The 23,720-nt window shown below is 33.9% G+C and overlaps 2 protein-coding genes across 5 annotated transcripts in view; one reads left to right on the top strand and one right to left on the bottom strand.

Moving 5' to 3' along the window:
- Nucleotides 1-1,184: 1,184 nt before the first annotated feature.
- LOC126975412 (uncharacterized) lies at nt 1,185-17,155 on the bottom strand. Its single transcript, XM_050823300.1, has 8 exons — nt 17,152-17,155; nt 15,394-15,479; nt 14,230-14,301; nt 10,257-10,378; nt 7,211-7,367; nt 5,353-5,463; nt 2,697-2,828; nt 1,185-1,429 (listed from the first exon to the last, which is right to left on the bottom strand). The coding sequence occupies exons 1-8, from the start codon at nt 17,153-17,155 to the stop codon at nt 1,187-1,189; spliced, it is 927 nt and encodes a 308-aa protein (XP_050679257.1). The 3' UTR covers nt 1,185-1,186.
- Nucleotides 17,156-18,089: 934 nt separating this feature from the next.
- The window catches only part of LOC126975199 (mucin-3A-like), a 17,052-nt gene continuing 11,421 nt past the window's right edge, over nt 18,090-23,720 (top strand). For all 4 annotated transcript variants that reach the window (XM_050822981.1, XM_050822980.1, XM_050822978.1 and 1 more), the window contains exon 1: nt 18,090-18,206. In XM_050822981.1, the coding sequence (XP_050678938.1) occupies nt 18,173-18,206 (34 nt within the window). In that variant the 5' untranslated portion in view covers nt 18,090-18,172. The remainder of the gene's footprint in view (nt 18,207-23,720) is intronic.

The raw sequence follows: 23,720 nt of genomic DNA, 5'->3' as shown, positions 1-23,720 counted from the left end.
TTCTTTTTTTTGGTTTGGTCCAGATCTGACAATGACAATGACATGTATGCCACATGAGAAAACCATAAAACTTTTAACAAAAAAACAACCGACTTCAAAAACACTATTCCAAAATAACACTAAAAAGTATAAAAATAATTGCGTATTTTTATACAATCTATTTAATCGTATCTAATTCTAGTAACGATTATTGTTATTTTTGGAATCGGTGTCCTTCCGCCTCGACCCGCTCTCGCCTCTCGCCTCCTCACGACTCAAGCACATCTCACCTATAACTATGTATGTAGTAACAAACCTATCTTGGATGACACCGACTCCAAAAAACAATAATCGTAACTAGAATTAGATTAATTAATCAGATTGTATAAAAATACGCAATTATTTTTATACTTTTTAGTGCACATTATATCTATTGTTTTGGAATAGTGTTTTTGAAGTCGGTTGTTTTTATATATAAAACTATTTGACGTCGATAACACCAAACACATGCTTAATGGCGGTAAGTGACTACTTTCAAATTGAACATTCAGTAGTGACGTACAGATGAATACACCAGACAATAGAATTTAACATTGCGGAAATCTTTGGACTCAGTCTTATGGGTACTATGTGTACCTAACACATAGTACCAAGGTACAACAGGTCCCCTACTTTTAATATATAAATCATATTAAGTGGTCACTTCAGTGACTTGGCTTCAGCCAATTCCCTCACTCAATAGGTCTGCTGATAAATACAAATTATTTAAGTTTTCTTTAGTGTTAATTCCGCAAAAATCTGGCACGAGACTGACTTGCAGTCTCGTGCCAGATTTTGGCGAGACAACACGTCCTGAGGATGCCTCGTGTAGAGGCGAAACACGTGTCGAATTGTTTTAAAGACAAATATTGGCGGAATTAACACTAAGAAAACTTAAATAATTTGTATAATTATGGATTTCCGCAAAGTAACGCCTAATTCAATAAATTTTCTGCTGATAAACACAAATTTTTCAAATAACCAAAGAAAAGAATTAGTACGTTTCGTTCAACGTAGATCGCGACTAATTTTGTGGTCACCACTAAACATACTTGTAGGTTAGAATAAAATTGTAGTTATAACTAAAATATAGTGAAAATTTACCAATAATCTTAAAATATTTGTTCCTACAGTAGTAGTCTTATTTTCAATACAGTAAAAAACGATTTTACATAAATAATCTATTTACGAACATGCATATTGCACAATCAATTATCAAAACAATACAAAGTGCGTTACAGTTGTGGCCGGTTGCGGCATTCGTTACCCAATCATGAAACAAGCCAATTCTCGTGTGCAAGTTGGGTAAGTTCTTGTTCATGAGTGACGTCACGCCAACTAACACTCCGTCTGTTTCGTGCTCGGCTGGATCACCTGTCTGGAAGCAAACGAGACCAGCTCCTTCTGTTTCCTAAACATAAAGTTTTATATTAGATAAGAATTATTTTGAGTTAATAAGAATCCTGAGCAGCTGCAATGGCAAAGTGTATCACACAAATTAAAGTTGAAAACAATATTTATGAACGATGCGCGACTCGAACCCGCAACCTCTCGCGTTCCGTGTGGGTGCTCTTCCACTGAGCTAACTGTTCAAGTGACGTAAGGTTCATACTTAGTCAACTCTCAGGTTGTGGCTTCAACTACAGGATCTACTTTACACAAATTAGCACGGAATATCGCATCGTTCATAAATTTTATTTTCAAATTTAATTTGTGTAATTAATCCCAGAAGTGAGGGTTATCACTTTAAAAAATAACAAATGGTTAAATGTGTATCTCTTTGTAGCGAACAGCATGAGGTGAGAGGTCAACGTCTTGTTATTATAAAAATGACTGTTTCTAGACGTATACTAAACGAAAGACTAATAGTTATAATAATTCGCCTGATATATCGGATGAATAAACAAAAAACGATCGTTTTTCGTTCACTTTTCATATCATCTTTTCATTTCATTCGGGTTAGAAAATCAGTAACTGGATAATCAATAACTGGATGAATTCAGATTGGACGTAATTCTAGAAAAAGGTTCCAAGCCACAATCGTGTCGAAATTGAGTTAAGAAAAAAAAAACTGGTTACGTGATTCATATCCACAGACTGACTACTACTGCCACTCTTTAAATGATATCATGACTTAGTAGCTCCACCCACATGTTGGAATACATTAATATTTATTAAACACGAATTCCTTAAAATGTGATGTTTGTGGCTTGGAACGTTTTTCAGAAACTGCATCAAATAATGATTAAGATAAATTATTAGGATCATAATTCAAACCGAACTAATTCGGATCTGTGGGCATAAAAACTTCAACTTTAAAACAATTTAATAAACTTTTTAATGATTATGATTGCTGTCAAATGATAGACATATACTCTTCTAAAATTTACGTGCGACTTATATCAACAACTAAAACACAACATATAGTGTGATTGTTCTAGAATATAGATAAGTCGTTTCGAACGTTATTACGTAGGTTCCTTGATGCTTTAGTTGTACTGTGACTAGACGCTTCCTGACTAAAACTACTATAAAGTGAACTGTTAAAGTTACTCGTTTGTTCTCTTATTTCATGAAAAGCATATACCATTTTTGAATAAAATTTTAAACACAGGTTATTTTACTTATCATATGCGAAAAATACGTAAGCCACTCAGGAGCGGGCCGGGTATACTTACAGTTGATGATAATGTGGGAATGGACTCCGAACTGTAATATTGTTCACAGCTTCGCAGTAACAGTTGTTCGCATGTCCTCTGCGGGTAAATTTGCATCTCCACTACGAAGACACTCTTGGTAGAAGACCAACTCTGTCAATTTTATATTTTAATTGTAATCCAAGTGAAAGAAATGTTAACTTAAATATTTTTTTTATTTTAAGTGAAGAGCGTTAAGTATTAACTACAAGTTTCAGTTACCAACCAACACCAACGTTATTTCAGAGTAATTATGCAAATGCAAATATATGTATATAGGTACACTTCAAAAGTGATTTTATTTAAATAATAAATTTTATATAAATCAAATTTCGTGTATATTGTATAGTTTTGATGTTTCACATCTGTCAATCGTGCCGTAACCGCCTATTTCTGCCGTGAAGCAGTAATGTGTAAACATTATTGTGTTTCAGTCTGAAGGGCGCCGTAGCTAGTGAAATTACTGGGCAAATGAGACTTAGCATCTTGTCTCAAGATGACGAGCAGATTTGTAGTGCCGCTCAGAATTTTTGGGCTTTTCGAGAATCCTGAGCGGCACTGCATTGTAATGGGCAGTGCGTATCAATTATTATTATCAGGTGAACGTTCTGCTCGTCTCGTCCCTTATTATCATAACAAAAACTACACTTTCTATTTGTATGTATGTATGTCTGCATGTTTGCATCGACAAAATTGATTGGATGGTCTTATTGTTGATAATTCTTTTAAGATCATAAAAACAGGTTTTTATGTACGAAAATTATTGTGTGATATGTCTAATAAAATGATAAAAGTCACTTTTATTATGACTGTAAGAAAATGATATTAAGGTGGGTTACGATTCAACTTTGTCGATGGTACCTACTGAATTCCTAATTTGCTTGTTGACTAAGCTTCATGTCTTAGCTAATATGAATAAATCAGATTTTTAATGTCATATTTACATGGTAATCTCAGAACGGTTAGATGACGCCGTAGCGTGTGCACAGCAATACTTCAAGCCGGCTCTCATCCTAGCGCTCTACAAAGTACAGGTCCGGTCACACATGGAGTATTGCTGTCATCTCTGGCCTGGCGCATCCCCGTATTAGCTCGATCCATTTGAACGCGTGCAATGTAGAGGTGCTCGAATTTTTGGGTACTCGGTGCTTTATGAGTGGCACGATCACCTAGCGTTGCGTTGAGACGTCGCTTCGTTGTGAGTCTTCTACCGCATCAATCACGGGGAGTGTTCCGAAGTGCTGTTTCACCTGATTTCTGCCACCAAATTCCACATTCGCACGACACGCCACTAATTAAGATATCATCCCCACCATCTGGATGTTAGTTTTCCTCCACAGTGCAGTTTTCAAGGAACTTTCTTCCACGTCCGGCCAAGCTGTGGAATGAGCTTCCTTGTGCAGTGTGTCCAGAACGATAAGACATATAAAGGGGTACATGAATTACGGGCAACAGATTTTTATTAACAGGGGCGTGCGTTGGTTGTGTAGTTCAGAAGGCACTGTAGATATACTGGGTTTTGAGGACTAAATATTAAAGTTGTTATGCTCAAAGCTCTAAGGAAGCCTTCCAATTAGTCGACAGAGTGCAACGTGGGCACTATTCGACTTCAGAGATGGTTTGGTGGGGTATTAGGTATGAAGGAGCGACTGAGCCATACTTTAGTGAAAAAAGGTATCAAAACATCGACACAAGTGTATCAAGATACCATTCTTGAGAAAGTAGTGAAGCCCCTAACCACACCATGTTGAAAAACCAAGAATGGTCCTTCCAGCAAGACTCGGCGCCGGGTCATAAAGCTCGGTCTACGCAGTTTTGTTTGGAAACGAACTTTTCGGACTTTATCAGAGCTGAATACTGGCCGTTGTCTAGTCCCGATCTTAATTAAGCTTTTAATATTTTAAATTGTTTTGTATGTATAAAACTAACACCCTGTAAAAGCAATAAATGTTATTTGCAATAGATTTTTTTTTTTCTTTGTTTCAGTATTTATAGCAAGACTAGGTAGAACTTTAGTTTAATGAGTGGATGTTCAATACGTACTATTGAATACAATAGTGTTGTATTGAATTAATAGAAGTTTGGTTAAATAATAAATTAATTGAACAAAGAAAACTTTAACACTAGTGCTATATTTATTTAGATCCTTAACGAGGTAGGCACTGCCTAATTGCCTATATGATATGCACGCCCCTGATTTATAACTTCACTCTGTTTTATGGCGTTTAGGTTATATATTTTTGAAATTTTTTGAAGTAAAACTTCTTTAGGCACGCACGAGTGAGCTGGATGCGTGACGAGAGCGTTACAAAAATCGGGCGAGGCAAAGGGTAGTTGAGATTAATAAATAGATTTTAAAACATTTTCATTGGAATGGTTTTTGAAATATTTATTAGGTAATGTTTTTTTTTTAAATAATTTTATTTGAAATATCTGTTTACTTTGTCCGTTGTCCACTTCTACTATGTATCCTAGCACACATTTCGTTTATTTCGTTATTTCATTTCGTTCTTGAACAGTTTTATAAATGAATAATTTGTTTCATTTCAGTCTTGTGGTCTGAGGTAAACTCGTTTATATTCTTAATATCTATCATTTATTAGTAAATAGTACCTACAGATATTACTTCAATACTTACTGTTGTCGACTTTAGTATAAAACCAGAACATATTCCGTCGAAGTTTTGATTCAGCTTCGAATAAGGTATTTTATTTACAAATTGGTTGAACACCCACATCTTGTTAAGTCTCTATAAATAAAAAAATGTTTATTAGACTTGGCAAAGATTAACAATTAACATTTAAATTAAGTTATTACTTACTTAAATTATCTGAAGTTTTAATTGTTAGCATTTATTTTATTAAGGAATGAATATAAAAAAAAAATATTTATTAATTGCGCTTTTTTATCAACCCCATACATTTTATCTGTATACAAACTTATAAAAATACCAATTAATTGTATAAGATTTAATCATATGTACTTTTAATATTACTTGATAAATTTCTATTCACAATTACAACAACTCTCATATTATTACACAAATAAAATTTGAAAAACAAAATTTTATGAGTGATACTAGACTTGAAACCACGACCTCCGGCGTTCCGTGCCACCGGCACTCTAACCAACTGAGCTCAACAGCTCTCAACTGGTATCATGCCTTAAGGCCTCGCCTAGTCTCGAAATACTGGATTTTTAAATATCGAGCTACCAATTCTGCGGTCATCTGGAACGCAAATCCATATTGGCATAGAAGAAGCAGGGCTTCATTAATAGAGCACGGTAATACTTAAAGCTGGCCCACATTCTAGCGCTCCTCAAAGCGCAGGTCCACAAACTGGTCTGGCGCACCCCAGTATCAGCTCGAACCATTTGACCGCGTGCAACGAAGAGCTGCACGAATTGTCGGGTATCCAGTGCCTTGAGACACGCCACAAAATAGGATATTATCCCCACCATCTCGACGTCTAGCGTTTGTGTACAGTGAGGTTTTCATGGAACTCTCTTCAGCCTACAACCTATGTAATAAGCTTCCTTGTGCGATGGTGGCCTTAATAAAAGCGTATACCTTTTAGAAAGGTAACGCTCCTATGATTCCCCTGGTATTGCAAGAGAGTGTGGGCGGCGGTGATCACTTAGCATAACATGAGCGTCACGCTCATTTGGTGTTCTTCCTTAAAACAAATCGCAGTAAAAACATCTTCGTCACTATAATATGAAACGAACAATGTTGATTGTTATTTTGTTAATTAAGTACCTACATAAACGGTCGTTGACAAATGTATCTTTTGTTCTTTTTAAAAAAGGCCATTCGTTATGATAGAAAAAAACATTGAGTACAAATATACTAGTGCGTGCGAGACAGAAGAACATCTCTAGCATAGATACAGCAAGATAGAGAAGGAAAGCGAATCTATTCTTACTGTAACAGATTTTGATGAAACGTCGTAAGCTGTATTGAACTAACATTGGCAAATCAAATTTGGTCACGAATTGTCGGGCTACCAGATCATCTACACTTATTTAAAAAAAAATATATATAAAAGGGGGCAAACGGGCAATAGGCTCACGGGATGGGGAAAAGTGAGGCAACCACCCATGGACATCCGCAACAGCAGGTCGAGAGATATGTTGCCGGCCTTTAAGAAGGGAGTATGCTCTTTTCTTGAAGGTCCGTAAGTCGGGAAAACCGCAGCCGGTAATTGATTCCACAGAGTGGCTGTGCGAGGCAAGAAATAGATATTATTTTTAGGTTTCATTAAGTTTATGTAGGCATACATTATTCAAGCATTTCATGGCATGCGGAAGGAGCGCGAAAAACAGATAAGGTGCGAAAAGCTGACCGCCGTCAAGCACTATGTGAACCCGAAAGTTGACAGCTATTAGCCACAACATAACATGAATACCTTAACTTACCATTCGTATTTTGTTTGGTTAGCTTTAATAGGTTAGTGTTACCATGTTAAAGAAACAAATATAATAAATATACTTACAAGGATAGCAAGATTGAAAGCAGGAAACCTAAAAAACTTCTGGGAATAAATGTGCTGTATTTTCCTCCACTGCTGGACATCATCTTCTATTGGTTCACGTGCCGTCGTACTCAATATACCTCCGACAACTCTCAAATCCTTCAGTTTAATTTTCAACCTGAATATAAGAGGCTCAGAATCAATGTTGGATGGACTATAATAGATGAGCAGATATCCAGTTTGTTGTGCGACAAAAAGATCCCAGAAAACGTTCAAAACATTTTTTTTTATGAAAATAAGGGACGAGACGAGCAGGACGTTCAGCTGATGGTAATTGATTCGCTCTGACCATTACAATGTGCCACTCAGGATTATTGAAATACCCAAAAATTATAAGCGGCACTACAAATGCGCTCGTCACCTTGAGATATAAGATGTCAATACGTATTTGCCCAGTTATTTCACACATTACTGCTTCACGGCAAAAATAGGCGCCGTTGTGGTATTCATAATCTAGCCGGCATCCGGTGTAAAGGAGCCTCCCACTGGTAAAAAAAAATATCAAAACAAATGTTATTACGCTATTCAAAAGATGTGAAGAAAGGTTAATATAACATAAATGACTTTCTTAATGATTGGGATGGGAATGGAGCGACCGCCCGCTGGCTATTAAATAATCAATTTTATTTTACGATATTACATTGTAACCACATGTTTATGAAAAAAAGCCCGCTGTGTTTCTTGCGCCCGTTCTTCTCAGGTCTGAGGCATACTTTTTTGAATGGTTGGTAGTTTTTGACTTTCAATAAGTTATATCATATAGTTGTGTTAATTTTTGCAGCTAGGAAACCGGAAAACGATTTAAGATGCCTGCGCACACCGACCCCCAAAGATGTTAGTTTGTCAACTAGGCCATTTGCATTTTGTATGATACTGCAGCTACCTTCAGCCTCTTGTAACACATAATATGTCTACTGAATAACAACCAATGGAGAGAATTAAATTACTTTCAATAAACACAATAACTTGTTAAACACACACCTTTTTTTACTTTTAATTACAATTAATAGGGACGGATATATATCATGCCCATAGATTTTGTAACGAAGATTATTCAAAACTTTTCTCCTCGACAATACTATGTAACAAGAAACTTATCACTTCATTTAAAATTTATATAGGTATATAATAATATTATAACAAAAGATATTACTGAAAAAGGGTGAAGAGCGTATTGAACGCACGCCTTTAAAGTTAAACTATATTTTCATGAAAGTATATGTTTAAAAACAACCGTGTAAAAACTTGTGCAAAAATAACAGATATCATGCGATATATATGTTACGGGCAATTTGATAAGTCCGGGCACAATTAATAATGGCCGGTCTGTATTCATAATACTCGACTCTATTTGACAATGTGACTAAAACAGCATGATTAATCACTTTTCCCGGCCATTATGAATAATGCCCACCCTATCTTGGGCAAAGTAATAAAATAAGTGAACTGTAGTGTTTTTGTTTATTAAATGAAATTAAAGTTACAAAATTATCATGAAAAGTTAGAAAAAAATAAACTATTGAACAAAGTAGTTAAAAACTTTCATTTTGACAAATATATAACTTAAGAAAAAATAGCTTAAAAATTAGTAAGCTGAGAAAAATCAACATAAATATCTTATAATTAAGGACTGTGCAAGAAAGTTATTAAGAATGTAATAAGTGATAAATTAAAGCTATCTCTAACACTGACTTATTGCATGGACCACGGGCCGTCGGGCATTATTAATAATGGCCGGTCAAAGTGATAAATTAATCACTTTGCCCATCGCACTTGGGCATTATTAATAATGCCCAGTTAATCACATTGCCCATAACATATAAATATTTGTGAATGTCGATAATTAGGTTATCGAATAGCTATTACAAATTGATTTAATAGTTAATACTCGAGCTGTCAGAATTATATTATAATTATAAATAATAATATAACAATAGAATTAATTTAAATAATTAAGAGCAATCTATTTAACTGCCAAGCAGCCTTATCATTAATGTAGTATTTTGAACTTGTATAGTTTCTAGAATTAAGATTAAAGTTACTTATTTTTTCTTTTTTAAAATGTTGAATGTACCTTATTAGAGTAACCATCCTATGATTAGTATGTAAGTGGAAATCAATTATTAATGTTGAGTTATTGTAAATAAAATAAATAAATAAAAATAAACGGAAATAATCCTTATAGCTGAGTTTACTTTTTACATACAGTAAATCTATTTATTAAAAAATCATTGTACACCCTTAGGCATTAAGAGAATTGTAAAACATATACAGTACCTACCTATAATTTAATTACCTACGTATTTTGTAAAGCCAAATAATAGGCACTTCGAATATGTCCTTATTTCTTAAAACAAACAATTTATGGAATGAGATTCCTTGGTTCCAGGAACATACGATATAGGTACTTTAAAAAAAAGTACTTACATCTTAAAGACACGCAACGCTTATGTGATTCCTCTGAAACATCAACAACAGGAAAATGTGGGCGACCGTGATCACAGACCATCAGATGACCCGTACGCTTGTTTGTTCACATACATTAAACACATTCATAGCCTTGTTCCCGTCGGGGTAGGCAGAGACAGCGGAACGCCGCTTGCTTCTATCTTTACATATCTCAAGCGCTTTCTCTATATTTTTTTTTTATGAAAATAAGAGACGAGACGAGCAGGACGTTCAGCTGATGGTAATTGATATACCCTATTTATGTCCATTACAATGCAGTGCCACTCAGGATTCTTGATAAACCCAAAAACTCTGAGCGGCACTACATTGGGCTCGTCACCTTGAGACATAAGATGTTAACTTTCATTTAGTCAGTAATTTTACTAGCTAAGGCGCCCTTCAGACCGAAACACAATAACCTTACTGCTTCACGGCAGAAATAGGCGCCGTTGTGGTACCCATAACCTAGCCGGCATCCTGTGCAAAGGAGCCTCCCACTGGTAAATCGTTTCGTTTCATTCGGTAATATTTTCATTTTCATAAAAAAAGAGTTTCTTACCTTTTTCTGTTCGTCAAGAAACAATGAGCAGAAGTTAGGACTCTGTCTTCTGTTATTATATTGCCAGTGCAACATGAGCGGTATAAGAGCTGCCGTTTATTATATAATCGATAAATAAACACCTGGGAAATATAAGTTAATGAAAATATTGTTATCAATCTATAGAATATACAGTAAAATTTATTATATTTCATGTTATTAGAATATTAAAACTTTCCTGAGACGTTGTAAACTTTATCGGCCTTACAAATAAACTTGGTATAAAGTTATAACTGAAGATAAACAAAGAAAATACAATGATAATAAGTTTTCCGAATGACAAGCTGCCTTGAAAATAAACGCGGGAAACGTTATACGTCCGAACAAACCATTCGTAAGCAAAATGTCTATTTGTAAACATTTTACATATTCTTGGTTTATGCTTAGTTATAACTTTATGATAATTTTATTTGTAAGGCCGTTAGTCTTTACTTTACCTTTGTCACTACAGAATTACATGACAGGGAGAATTGATTTTAAACTTGGAGTAACTTTTCATTACGTTTATTTTTAATACAGTATTTGTGTAAAACGTATTTACTCAGGATCTCAGCAGTGAGCAGTCTCAATCATTGAGACGGGCCATCACCTCCCGGTGATGGCCCGTCTGCACTCATGGAGGACCTATGAATGGTCTGAAACTAGTCGGTACCAACACCGACAGACCGTGAGTAAAGCCGTTTTAGAGAAATAATAGTAGATTTTACAACGAGTGCATAAAACGAACCAATTTTATTTGAGACTTTTAGCAGCCCAAGCCAAAGGCGAGGGCTAATAGTAATGTCGAGGATAAAATGGTTTTGTGGACGAGTCATAAACTCTGCTTTTCATTTCGATTGCGAGGAAATAAAACAATGGTATAACATGGACATTTTTTACAATTTTAGCAAATTTGAAGAAATTAATAAACGCACGAAAAAAAAAAGAACCGTTTCCCGCCGCTTTTTTTTATATCTTACGACATCGATATTAGACTTGGGCTCCAGACCTATACAGCCATTATAAATTAATTTTGTGATATATATATGTTTTTAATTAATTAAATAAACCACCGTATTTGAATTTTAATATATTTTATGTCTTAAAAAACACATGAGGCAAATAAATTAAAGTATATATTATAAAATAACAAATTCTATCTCTGAACTTTTTATTGTGTTTGGCTGTATGGCTCATTTTCTTTGACTTAATATAGATACATTTATGTGTAGTACGTTTATGCACTTGTGCACAAAAATTGATTTTGTGCAGCCTATATCTTGCACAAATAAGCAATTTCAGAGCATGAGAAGTGAAAAGTACAGGGTGGCGCAATAGAACGTGCATATTTAAAATATTGATTAAAAAATTAATACAAAAGGTATAGTTAAAATAAAACTGAGGTATTATTAAGAAATAACCGAAGTTTAATTTTTATTTTTTAAAAATAACATCGTCTAAATGATGACCCTCTCTACGACGACACTCCTCTAATCGCAAACGGAAGTTATTGAAAACTTTCTTCAGTAATGCTGGTGTAATTGCTGCCATTTCACCACGGATATTCTCCTTGAGCTGATCGGTGTTTTTCGGATTATTGCTGTAGACATTGTTCTTGAGGTATCCCCACAAAAAAAAGTCAGGAGGCGTCACGTCTGGACTACGTGGGGGCCATGGGATATCACCTCTTTTCGAAATCAGTCTGCCAGGGAACATCTGTTTCACAACCGCCATGGAGTCATTTGATGTGTGCCAGGTAGCTCCGTCTTGTTGAAACCAAGTCCTAGAATTCACTATTCTTGAATTTTCGAGCTCTGGAGCCAAAAAACCTTCCAACATCGCAACATAGCGTTCGGTATTAACAGTGACGTTTTGCCCCCGCGCATTTTCAAAGAAAAACGGTCCAATTATTCCTCTACCAGAGATTGCTGCCGATACTGTCACTTTAGGACTATGCAGTTTGGGATTCTCACTGTTCCAGTAACGACAATTTTGACCGTTTACGAACCCATTGATATGGAAGTGGGCCTCATCTGAGAAAAGGATATTGTCAAAATTGGAAAATCGATTAAGCATTTCATTAGCAAATGCGAGCCTTGCTGCTCCGAAGTCAGACTCTTTCAATTCTTGTGTTATCTGCAGCTTGTAAGGATGCAGTTTAAGATCCAAGTTTAAAATTCGTTGCGAACTTCGTCTCGATAAGTGTAAGACAGACGATCTCTTGCGAGTAGACATTTGTGGATCTCCTCGTACAGACTGCATAACTCTCTCAATATTGTCGTCGGTCCTAGATGTTCTTGGACGACCTTTTGCTTGTGGTTTGAACCAGTTGTTGAACCAGAACGTTGAACCAGTCTGTTCAAAACGCTGTACCCATATTTTAATTAAATTAGCACTCGGAGCTTCACTAATTTGCCGTAGTCCATATTCAGAACAATATAAACGCCTAGCCATGTATGAACGAGAGTTCTTGTAAAATGCGCGCACGCAAAAAGTGACTCATAGTGACTAAAACTCCATGAGCCCGCCTACCCAACGACGCAGACTCCCCCCGCCCGCGCACACACTACCCCGCGAAAAAAGATGATGCGATATGCACGTTCTATTGCGCCACCCTGTATATTTCATGCAAAATATACAGTGTCTATATTAGCAGTTTAACGTACAACGTAACTCTATCATAACATACATATCTATAATAAAGTGTGGCTTTGTTTGTCACAGTCCTCTCCTACTTGCTTGACTTTACTTGGCCCGTTTTCGTCTACTTTCGGACATAGTATCACTATATGAACAAACCAACAATACATCCTTTAATTTTTATGATATGGCGCGACTAGTTTAATTTAGTTATTTTCATAGTAAGTTCATCATTCATTATGTGCTATGGTATTTTGCTATGGGGCAACGCTGCCGATATTAATACCATCTTTGTACTGTAGAAGAGGGCTATTCACGCTATTTATAACCTATGTCCTAAAGAATCATTAAGAGAAAAATTTAAAGAAATAAATGTCTTGATTTTTCCTCTTAAAAATATATTCTTGATAATGTTATATGTTAGAAACAGTATTGAAACTACAAAAAAAAAGGTTACTATGAAGTAAATGGCTTTCTTAATGATTTCACAGATTGGGAATGGAGCGACCGCCCTCAGGACTGCCCTATTACAATTAAACTTATTAAATTGTACGAAATTACATTGTAACCTTATTTTAATGAAAAAGAAAGCCCCCTGAGTTTTTTGCTCTTTTTTCAATAAATGATTTCACATCGTATTTTGAATAAAAATATTTGAATTTGGAATAAAGGACTAGTTTCAACGCATGACTTTGTCTGCGTGGACCACAAGATACATACATGTTTTATTATAAAGAATAAAATATGACAAAGTATTCCTAATAAAGACGCATTGACAATATGTGAGCGTTCGTATGATGAATATTAAACTTTGTTTCCGAGTAATAGATATTTATATTCATATATGTTTATTTCATTCTGTATATTGTATTAAATATGCCGGATCCATACTATATATAGGTACATATTAGGCTATTATACAGGCTGTGCCTAATTTGGGGCTACAGAGTATGTGTAAAGTGTTTCAATTATAAGTATTATTTTACTATATACAAATAATACTGACCCGATAGACCTTATTCTGTTCATAATAAAAAAACCCTCGCGGGAAAAATTTCCGAAAATCCCTTCTTAGCTTACCTCTACTCGGCGAAAAAAATTTTCCTACGTACCTTTCAAGTCTCTATATTAAATTTCATAGTAACAAATTTCAAGTCTAAATACTTATTTTATATTAATAAATATTAAATTATATTTTTTTAAAATAAAATAACCGATATCGATTATTACGTCCTATAGGACATCACTATAACTTGTCAGTCTGTCTTGGCTGTTAGAAAACTATTAATAAAATGGACAAGGTATAATTTCTTACGTGATGTCTCCATTGACCCAGTTTTATTTTCTTAGCAAATGTTTCTCTTACTGTTATGTTTTGATAAATTACCTAAAATGTACAAAGCATTAATAAAATAGGTTAGAGTTAGGTATAGTTTTCTCAAACATTATTCTGCCATGGCCCGGTAATTTTCACACTGCCCCTTCGTGACCCACCTTACTTTTAAACCCAAGTCAAAATAATACACCTTTATTAATAGTAAAATGTTTTTTTTCGTACTCTGATCAGTCTATCTCCGGTTGTGGCCTACTTGAGATAAAAATCGTAACTATCGTTGACTTTTCTGTCCCAATAAACTTGTCGACGGTAACTCATCTTATTTGTACACGCTGTTTGTCAATGGGAAGACGTTTAGCTTACAAGCGATAGAAGTTTGTATGTAAATTGCAATTCACGCGTCCCAATATAAGAAGATAGCCGATAAGAATGACTTATCGTATATATTTATTGGGACAGCTTCAGATTATTGACAGCTACTTACTGACAGTAGAAGGTAGTAATTTATCTCTATCTGTAGAAAGTATATTGGGAAAAGGCACTAAATTTTTGTGCCGAAGTATGTAGGTAGCTGCTGTTTATTTTTTTACTAACGAATCCAATTTCGCGGAAATGCAAGTTTAATCCTATGGACTTTTTGTAACACAATGTTGCAACCCGGTATTTTATTTTGATGGCCCGGTACCAAATGGGAAACTGTGGGTTAGAGTAATAAGAGAAAAACGGGAAATAAAAATTATCGAAGTGTCTAGTTTTCCACCAACCGGACGAATAAAATTATTTAGTCTCCCGATTATCGGATGAATAACATTAAATTAATCGTTCATTAAAGCTTTTTCAACATCTCTCTTGTGTGAATTTTTATTTACTTATTTCATGACCACGGATGCTAGTCCTTCAGTCGAAATGTGTTTTTTTTTTTAATTTTATGATTCTTTTTTATATATTAAAAAACTTATCATAATACATTTGTCTGATTTTTTAATTACCTACTCAAATATTAGTGATATTTTATATTTTAAATTAAAAATTTCACTCAATGTTGTATTTTGTCGATAATCGGATGACTTATTAATTTTATTCGTCCGGTTGGCGGACGACTATCACAACAGTCAAAAATTACATAATAGGAAATGTGGTTACCTTTACTTTTGGTACATTGTTGAAATCATTATACGACAAATGTATTAAACTTAGTATTAAAACTATAAAAACACGAATTGATGACACTTTTAATAGATTTAAAAAGATATAAACAAATTGTGATTTTTCTTGTTACAAAGAACTAAACGTTCATTTACTTTTGATAACATTTCCAAAAAGTGAGTGACGTGTGATTTCACAGATGACAAGATGATTTTATTATTCTTTTTTGGTTTCATTCAATTTAGCATGTAGCCATAGCTCTAGGATATAAGTACTGGCGTACAGACGACCTGACAGCCCGATAATAAGTGAAAATTTGATTTGGCAATGTGTGCGTTAGTGGTTAATGTCAATAAAAGAAGCTTATAGTAACAATATATTCCTTACCTTACCTTACCTTAGATTACCTCTTCTATCATGCTGTATCCCCGTTAGAGGTATTCTTGTGTCTCGCTCGCTTTGTTTGTCTAAATCAATCAATTTCACATGTTATGAAAAAAATAGTATGAGGTTATAAAATATTACTTTCATAAATAGCTATTTGATAGTTTTTTACAATAAAATATGAAATATATACACTTTATCAGCAAACAATAATTTTAAAATATTTCTTTTGCTATATTATTCATAACATTTAAAAATGATTATTACATATATAACATTGTTTTATTTATTAAAATAGCACTTATTCTAAACAATTTGTTATTTTTAAGCAGATATCCCTCCCTTCTGGGATTAATTTATACAGCACTTATTCGCTGATAAAATTGGTAACTTTTGAAAAGCAGTTAAGCAGCGACCCAAAAGCGTCTGAACGATCTAACGCTTTACTTTTACTCTTACTCTTCTTCTTTGATTATTTTAGTATGTCATGCACGTAACACTTTTAGTTTTGCTTTGTTAATTAAAAAAAAAAACGACTAATTTATGGCTGAATTATAAGGCCGGATAGAATTGCGAAAAAATAGGTAGTCTAAATTCCACATTGTGATACCCAAATTTAGGTAAATCCGCTTTGCTATAATGTCGTGGTTCCTCCACATTATCTCAGGTTATAGTCAAAATGTTAGTTTTAAAGATATATTATTGAATGTATTTAAAATATCAAATTAACTGTAACCAATTACTGTAAGTGTTATATTTCCATTTTAGGAGATAAGCTTACTATACAATTGAATGATTACAATGGCAATCGTGTTAAATCAGCGGGTTCAGTATTCAATATGGGCGTGAAACAGGGTTCACTTCTGGATCCCTTCCTCTTTCTTATTTATAATAATGACCTCCCCTATAATAATAACAATCATGAAATTGTATTGTTTGCTGAAGACACATCTTAACTTTTTAAAGTTAATCGCAGGCAATTGAGTTTTGACGAAGTGAATAAGGCAATTTCTGGGGTGGTAAATCGTTTTTAAGTAAATAATCTTGAGCTTAACGAAAAAAGACAAAATGTATTAAATTTACTTTGCCCAACGTAAATCATTTAAGAACTATTATGAAGAATTATTACAATTTACTTTTATATAATTATGATATAAATTGTTTGTATGGTATGTGCATAATCACCAGTAATTGAAGGAAAAACATTATTGGACTCTGTGTTTTTTTTATTATGAGTAGGGGATTTAGATGCACTTAAATTCTAGGATTTATTGTGCCCCCTGCTTCCTACCCTCGACTTCCTATGTCTAAAAACAATAAGCTGTGGAAAAATCGAGGCTACTGACTAGGAAACGTTGGATTCACTGAGACCCATTCTAGCTAGGCTTCCGTTCAGCTTGCAGTGGCCTGAGAGGAACCCCGTGAAGGCTCTCAGTTGTCTCCTGTCCAAGCTTATGCATTGTTTGGCACGTAAGCGTAGTGATTACATTCTCTTTGATTAGAGATATTTACCAACTCAGCCCCAGGGTGTCTCTCATGGAGAAATTAAATGAAAAAAATGTATCCACCGTGTCATCCCAATACATATATGATAGTCATTTATAAGTTGATAAAAACATCAGTAACTTCATCAAAACCAGTTATGTTCACAAAATATATACAAGAGATAAACATAAGCTACAATAGAATCACATTTCCACAAAATTAGTAATTCGTCAATGGGCCAGTGTCCGCTTCTACAATAAACTTTATAGTAATATCCGGGATCTATAAATATGGTAATTTAAAATTATCAAGAAAATCTATGCAAAAAAAGAGTTTTACAAAATATCTGACTTTTATCATTTGGATCACAAACAGACTTCGAATCAAAGCTGCTCAACTTCAGTAGGCTTAAAATAAGTTGTGTAGTACCTACATTTAAAAAGGAAGAGTATATCGTGTCTTAAAAATATAATTTAAATTATGTTATTATTTTAATTTAAGATATTTAAAATTGCTATTTTGTAGCCTACTTACAAAACAAGCATTTTGAATAATTTTGAAGGAGCTAAATGATTCCGAACAAAATAAAGCTCCTTTAAATAACAACGATGTTAAGAACTGCAACAAACATAAGCAACGAGTAACTAAACCCAGTTTGTTTTATGTATAGAAACCTCAAGTTTGAAACGTTATCAAGTAAGGTTATTGAAAGAAGTTTGTTGCCGGAGCAATTCAATAAGAAGCCACATGTTTATACGTAAATATAATAGATATGTATCTTACGATAGTTATGCTATACGTTTCTGTGAGTGAGACTACAGTTAAACATTCTTTACCACCAACCAGAATTATACCAGTCCTTCGTTTCATAGTCCCCGACGATAGCCGCAGTTTGCGACCAGCAGGCATGGAGCTCAGATTACCGCTCATCGTTTTAACATGTGAGTTTCTCTGTTATTAACACAGTAAATTATTAATAATAACTAATTCACTATTTTATCGTATACATAACATATAAAAATAATATTGGATTACTAATTGGTTTGTAGTGCCGTGCAGTTATATTCCGATTTCAATCATTAGAATTCCTGTGGCCCGATTTGTTTATCTGCCTGATTTAATATAATTATTTGCCCAATGGCTTTATGTAAGTTAAAGTCCATAAGCTCTTTAATAAAGAGCTTTGTGGAACCTTTGCTGTTCATTTGATAATTTAATTTATTTGTTTTCACATTGTTTTTTTGAATTATGTTCAGATTTTAAATAAATAAAACAGTGACTAGTGAGTTTCTTCTTCTTCTTGTCATAGACTCAACTTTTTTCTGAAAATGTAATGATGAATTGAGAGTGATTAGTGTAATCCTATTTGAATGTACTTTTAACAATATTGTTGGTTAAAGATCGTGTCAGCTACAAATTGTTTATCTAAATTTTGTGAGTTTTCTTGAGTGTAAATTACGCTAAGATTTGTCTCTTTAATCAATTGGAATTTAAGGAAAATAAATATTTCTAGTCATGTTATGCAAACATTTTTCTTTCTATTGTGAGAAATCTTTACCCCCAAGCAAATTGTTATACCGGGCCTCGCCAAGGCACGCTACGCCACTGGTGGATTCCTAAATTCTGGCACGAGACTCAACTAGTCTAGCGCCATAATTTGGGAAACAATTATTAGCGGAATTCACACTCAAGAAAACTCACAAAATTTAGATAATTATGGACTTCCGCAAAATACAATATTTATTTTACAAATTGTTTGCTATCGTGAAGCCATTTATGTTGCTGAAGGTATTGAAGGAATAAAACGCGATGAACCGTTAAATTCAACCTCGTTACTAACATATTCAGGTCTATTGTCCACTTTCACTGAACGCATGTCACAACTAAACGGTTAGACTGTTATTTACCATTCCGTGCTATGTTAAAATATTCAAATGTTCAAGTGTTACATATTTCTATTTTTACTTCGACTAAGTTAATATTTGCTGTCCGCTGTTTGCTAGTATTTGAGCGTGTTGGTGTGAGAAAAAAAATTCAAGAAACTCAGTGTAATTTTTAGTTGTCAATAATTTATTTGTACAAGTTTGGATATTACACATTAGTTGTTAGGTGCTGCACCTAATAAACGACATAAATTTTAGTTAAGTTGCCTTGTGAATTGCTCAATTATAAGAATTTTATACATTACTAGCTGACCCAGCAAACGTTGTATTGCCGATATTAAAATCGCGAAACAAAAGTAACTGTTGATCGTAGATGCGTGAAAATTTGAAGTTGTATGTATTTCTTAATGCTGGCTCATAATCAAACAAATTTAAAAAAAAAATCGTGTGGCACGCTTACCATTTAGGGGGATGAAAAATAGCTGTTGTCCGATTCTCAGATCCACCCAATATGCACTCAAAATTTCATGAGAATCGGTCAAAACATTTCGGAGGAGTTCAATGTTTAACACCATGACACGAGAATTTTATATATAAGATAATTAAAAAAAAAATCAAAATATAGCTCAGTGGTTAGCAACACTGGCTACTCAACTAGAAGTCCCGGGTTCAAATAGGTAGGTGCGATCATTCATAAATGAATATGGGTGTCTAGCATGTATTTATATTTTGTTTGTTAGGATTTAGGTAGTTGTGTGGCTGTTTAACAATATTCTAATTATTACTTTGGTTTTTAAACTATAATTTATAATAAAAGTGTTAAAGACCGTTCTTTAAAAATAACTGAAATGCTTGATCTCTTTTTTGTCGATAGTTTTTTTTCTAATGATGATTTTAATGAGCGATAATGTAAATATTGTGCTGCCATCAGTCCATTATTCGTGACCAATTTTTTATGGTTCCTTACCTCAAAAGGAAAACGGAACCCTCATAGGATCATAGTCCGTCCGTCTGTCTGTCAAGACAATTTATCTCGGGAGCGCGTCGAGGTATCCACTTTAAATTAAAAAAATATACTCAAGGCTACAGTAAAAACATAAATGGCCGTTTATGCCGCAAAATTGGCAAGAAATGCCATCTTATACGACAAATATAGGAAAAAGTCTGAAAACTATACATTTATAATTTAATCATAATAAAACTGGGTATCTGTGCAAGGGCACCTTCCCAAATTATAAGTTTAGTTAACCATGTATCATATCGTATTGTTGATATATAATATATATATACATATGAAAGGGCTTCATTTGCATTGTATTTTGCGGATTAACAGATTTATATACAATTTCTTATGATGTTTTCTGTTTATGACGAAGAGTGAAAAAACCATTTTCTTTTTTTATAAGTATAGATGGGTAACAAATAATATTCACGAAACCCTGGGTTGGCGACTCCGACTCGCGCTTCTCCGTTTTTAAAGTTAATCGGACTCCTTGAAGGGGTGGAAATTACGAGCAAAGATTACGATTACATACAAATATATAGTTACAGGCAAATCTAAATATTACAGTTACAAAACTTTAACTGTGTTATGAATGAACTCGAAGTATACTTGTTCCAAATTTATTGTCTTTATCTTACATTTGTCAATAGAAAATTACATAACAGGGAGAATTAATTTTAAACTAGGAGTGACTTTTCATTGCGTGGCTGTTATCCCAAGAAATCGCCAAAATAGCGCATAGTTGAAACAAACATTTTTTTGACTGTTAATAAGCTTATATTTTTACAAAAAATAATTATATTTCTACAGAATATGAGAAGAAATTTCATTTATTCATTACATTTCTGTTTTTATAGACAGTGCGAAAAAAAAACACCAAAATAGCCCTAACTTTTACAGTTGGAGCTATGGCTCCAATCAATCATTCAATTCAATCATAAAATTGTATGATAATTTATTAATTGTACACCAATTCTATTTAACATGATATATTTTTGTAAGTTTTGTAAAGAAAATTGTATTATGTTTGTAATAAATTAAAAATGCTTCTAATTCCGAATTAAAACTATGGCGATCTTGTACAGGAGAGGTACCTAGCTCCACTCGATTCCTCAAGGCCGTTGGCTCGGTCCCCAGCCTTAATAAGACAGAAAAAGTAACAAATTAGTATTAATATTATCTTACCTACATTCTTTTAAGCCGAGTGGCTTTACTTTCTATCGCTATCGAATAAATTATCCATGATTTAAAAATATTGTTCTTCTTTGAAGAATATTGTTTTCGTTTTTTAAACTATAGATAATTATTTTCTTATTATTGATATCTAATACAAAAATCATAAATTTATTTATTTATGAATAAAAAATGTTCATAAATGCTTCTATCATAATTATATTATGTGTAACGATTTTAAAGCAAAGAAAAAGAAACGTTATAAGTACCTATTCATAATTATTTAACAACAACATTAATTCTATACAACAAACAAACATACACACAAAATTATTATGCCTCCCGGTCTTTTATCTATATATGTATATAAGAGATATATACCTATGTATTGACTCATCCCGATATCTCTGGAACCATAAGGTGTAGACTTTTCGCTGAGTAGAGGCGAGCTAAGAACGAGTTTCACAAAATTCAAACCGCATTTTTTTTTTATTATTAAAAGAACAACGTTCCTCGGGTCAGTTAGTTCTTTAAAATTACTAAATTAGTTACCTAGTCGCTCAACGTTGATATGATATTTTCTTGTACTTACGAAGGCCACTCGAAGAAGACGACTTATCGAGAAAACCTCACGAAAGTTGTATAACAAGATAGACATGATGGCTATTAGTTTCATTTCCTTTAGAGAGTTTAAATTTGAAATGAATGTACTGGTATTCAATGTTTAAGGTTTTTTATTGTGATAATAATAATAATGATGATTATTTAATTATTATTATTATTTATTTATTGTACTTAAGTCAATCCTACTTCAAAATAGGTCTTCAATTGATTTGTATTTTTATGTTTATTTCAAAACTCAGGTATTTATGAATCGCTTAGTAAAAATATATTCAGACGAAACCACAATACCGGTTTGGTGATGTTGCAAAAAAGAAGCCTTATAAAGAAGCCATTCCAGCGATAGGATTTTTTTTATGAAAATAAGGGACGAGACGAGCAAGAAGTTCAGCGCATGGTTATTGATACGCCCTACCCATTACAATGCAGTGCCCCTCAGGATTCTTGAAAAATCAAAAAAACTCTGAGCGGCACTACAATTGCACTAGTCATCTTGAGACATAAGATGGTAAGTCTCATTTTCCCAGTAATTTCACTAGCTACGGCGCCTTTCAGACCGAAACACAGTATGTTGTAATGTTTACACATTACTTGCTTCACGGCAGAAATAGGTGCCGTTGTGGTATTCATAATCTAGTTGGCTTCATGTGCAAGGGAGCGTCCCACTGGTATAGGATAAAGCTACAGGTTATTTTTTTCTCGTGTAGCGAGTTCGATTCCCGCTTCAATTAGGAAATTATTTAAACATCTGTGAACGAAAAAATGTCTTGTTTCAGTAAAATGGTACATCTACAATATTTAAGGTAAATTTCCCTCCATGTGGTATAGCCGTGGAAGCCTGTATATAGAAATTCTGAAAGTACCATTTGATGAAATGGTACTCTAATGATCACAACATGTTACCTGGATAAAATAGTACAATAGCCAAAAACAATGATGTTTTAATTAAATTTTTGCTCGGTTTATTACAACCCGCTGTATGACATACGGACGTTGGGATAGTGATGCTGAGATGTATAGTGCGTACTTAGGCTTTCCTCAGACTTTACTTACGTAACCAAAAATACCAGCGGGAGGCTCCTTTGCACAGGATGCCGGCTAGATTATGGGGACCACAACGGCGCCTATTTCTGCCGTGAAGCAGTAATGTGTAAACATTATTGTGTTTCAGTCTGAAGTAGCTAGTGAAATTACCGGGCAAATGAGACTTAGGGGCGTGCATTAGTTTTCTAGCAAGGTAGGCTTCATCAAAAAGGATCTAATTAGTCATAGTTGAGTCTGGAGATAGCTTACCGTAGGAAGGAAAATTTATGAGTCCCCCACTCATTCAATAGAAGTTTGGCTATAAAATAACGGAACCAAATAAAAACTAAATTAAATTTATATTTATTTAGGTTCATAACGAGGTAGGCACTGCCTATTTGCCTATATGATAGGTGTGCATATCCTGATGAGACTTAACACCTTATGTCTCAAGGAAGACGAGCGCAATTGTAATGCCGTTCAGAATTTTTAGGTTTTTCAAGAATCCTGAGCGGCACTGCATTGTAATGGGCATGGCGTATCAATTACCATCAGCTGAACGTGCTGCCCATGTCGTCCCTTATTGTCATAAAAAAACATAAAACTATGGCTGAGTGTGAAAAAACACGAGCTTGTCATTTGTATTGGGCTGTTTTAGCTTAAGATTACTATAATTTCAGCTGTCAAAATATCTAATATATAAAATTCTCGTGTCACGGTGTACGTAATTGAACTCCTCCGAAACGGCTCGA

Source organism: Leptidea sinapis, chromosome 35 (assembly GCF_905404315.1).
Source record: "Leptidea sinapis chromosome 35, ilLepSina1.1, whole genome shotgun sequence".
NCBI classification, from domain to species: domain Eukaryota; kingdom Metazoa; phylum Arthropoda; class Insecta; order Lepidoptera; family Pieridae; genus Leptidea; species Leptidea sinapis.
The sequence above is the reverse complement of the archived record's forward strand: the minus strand, read 5'-3'. Positions and strand labels throughout refer to the sequence as shown.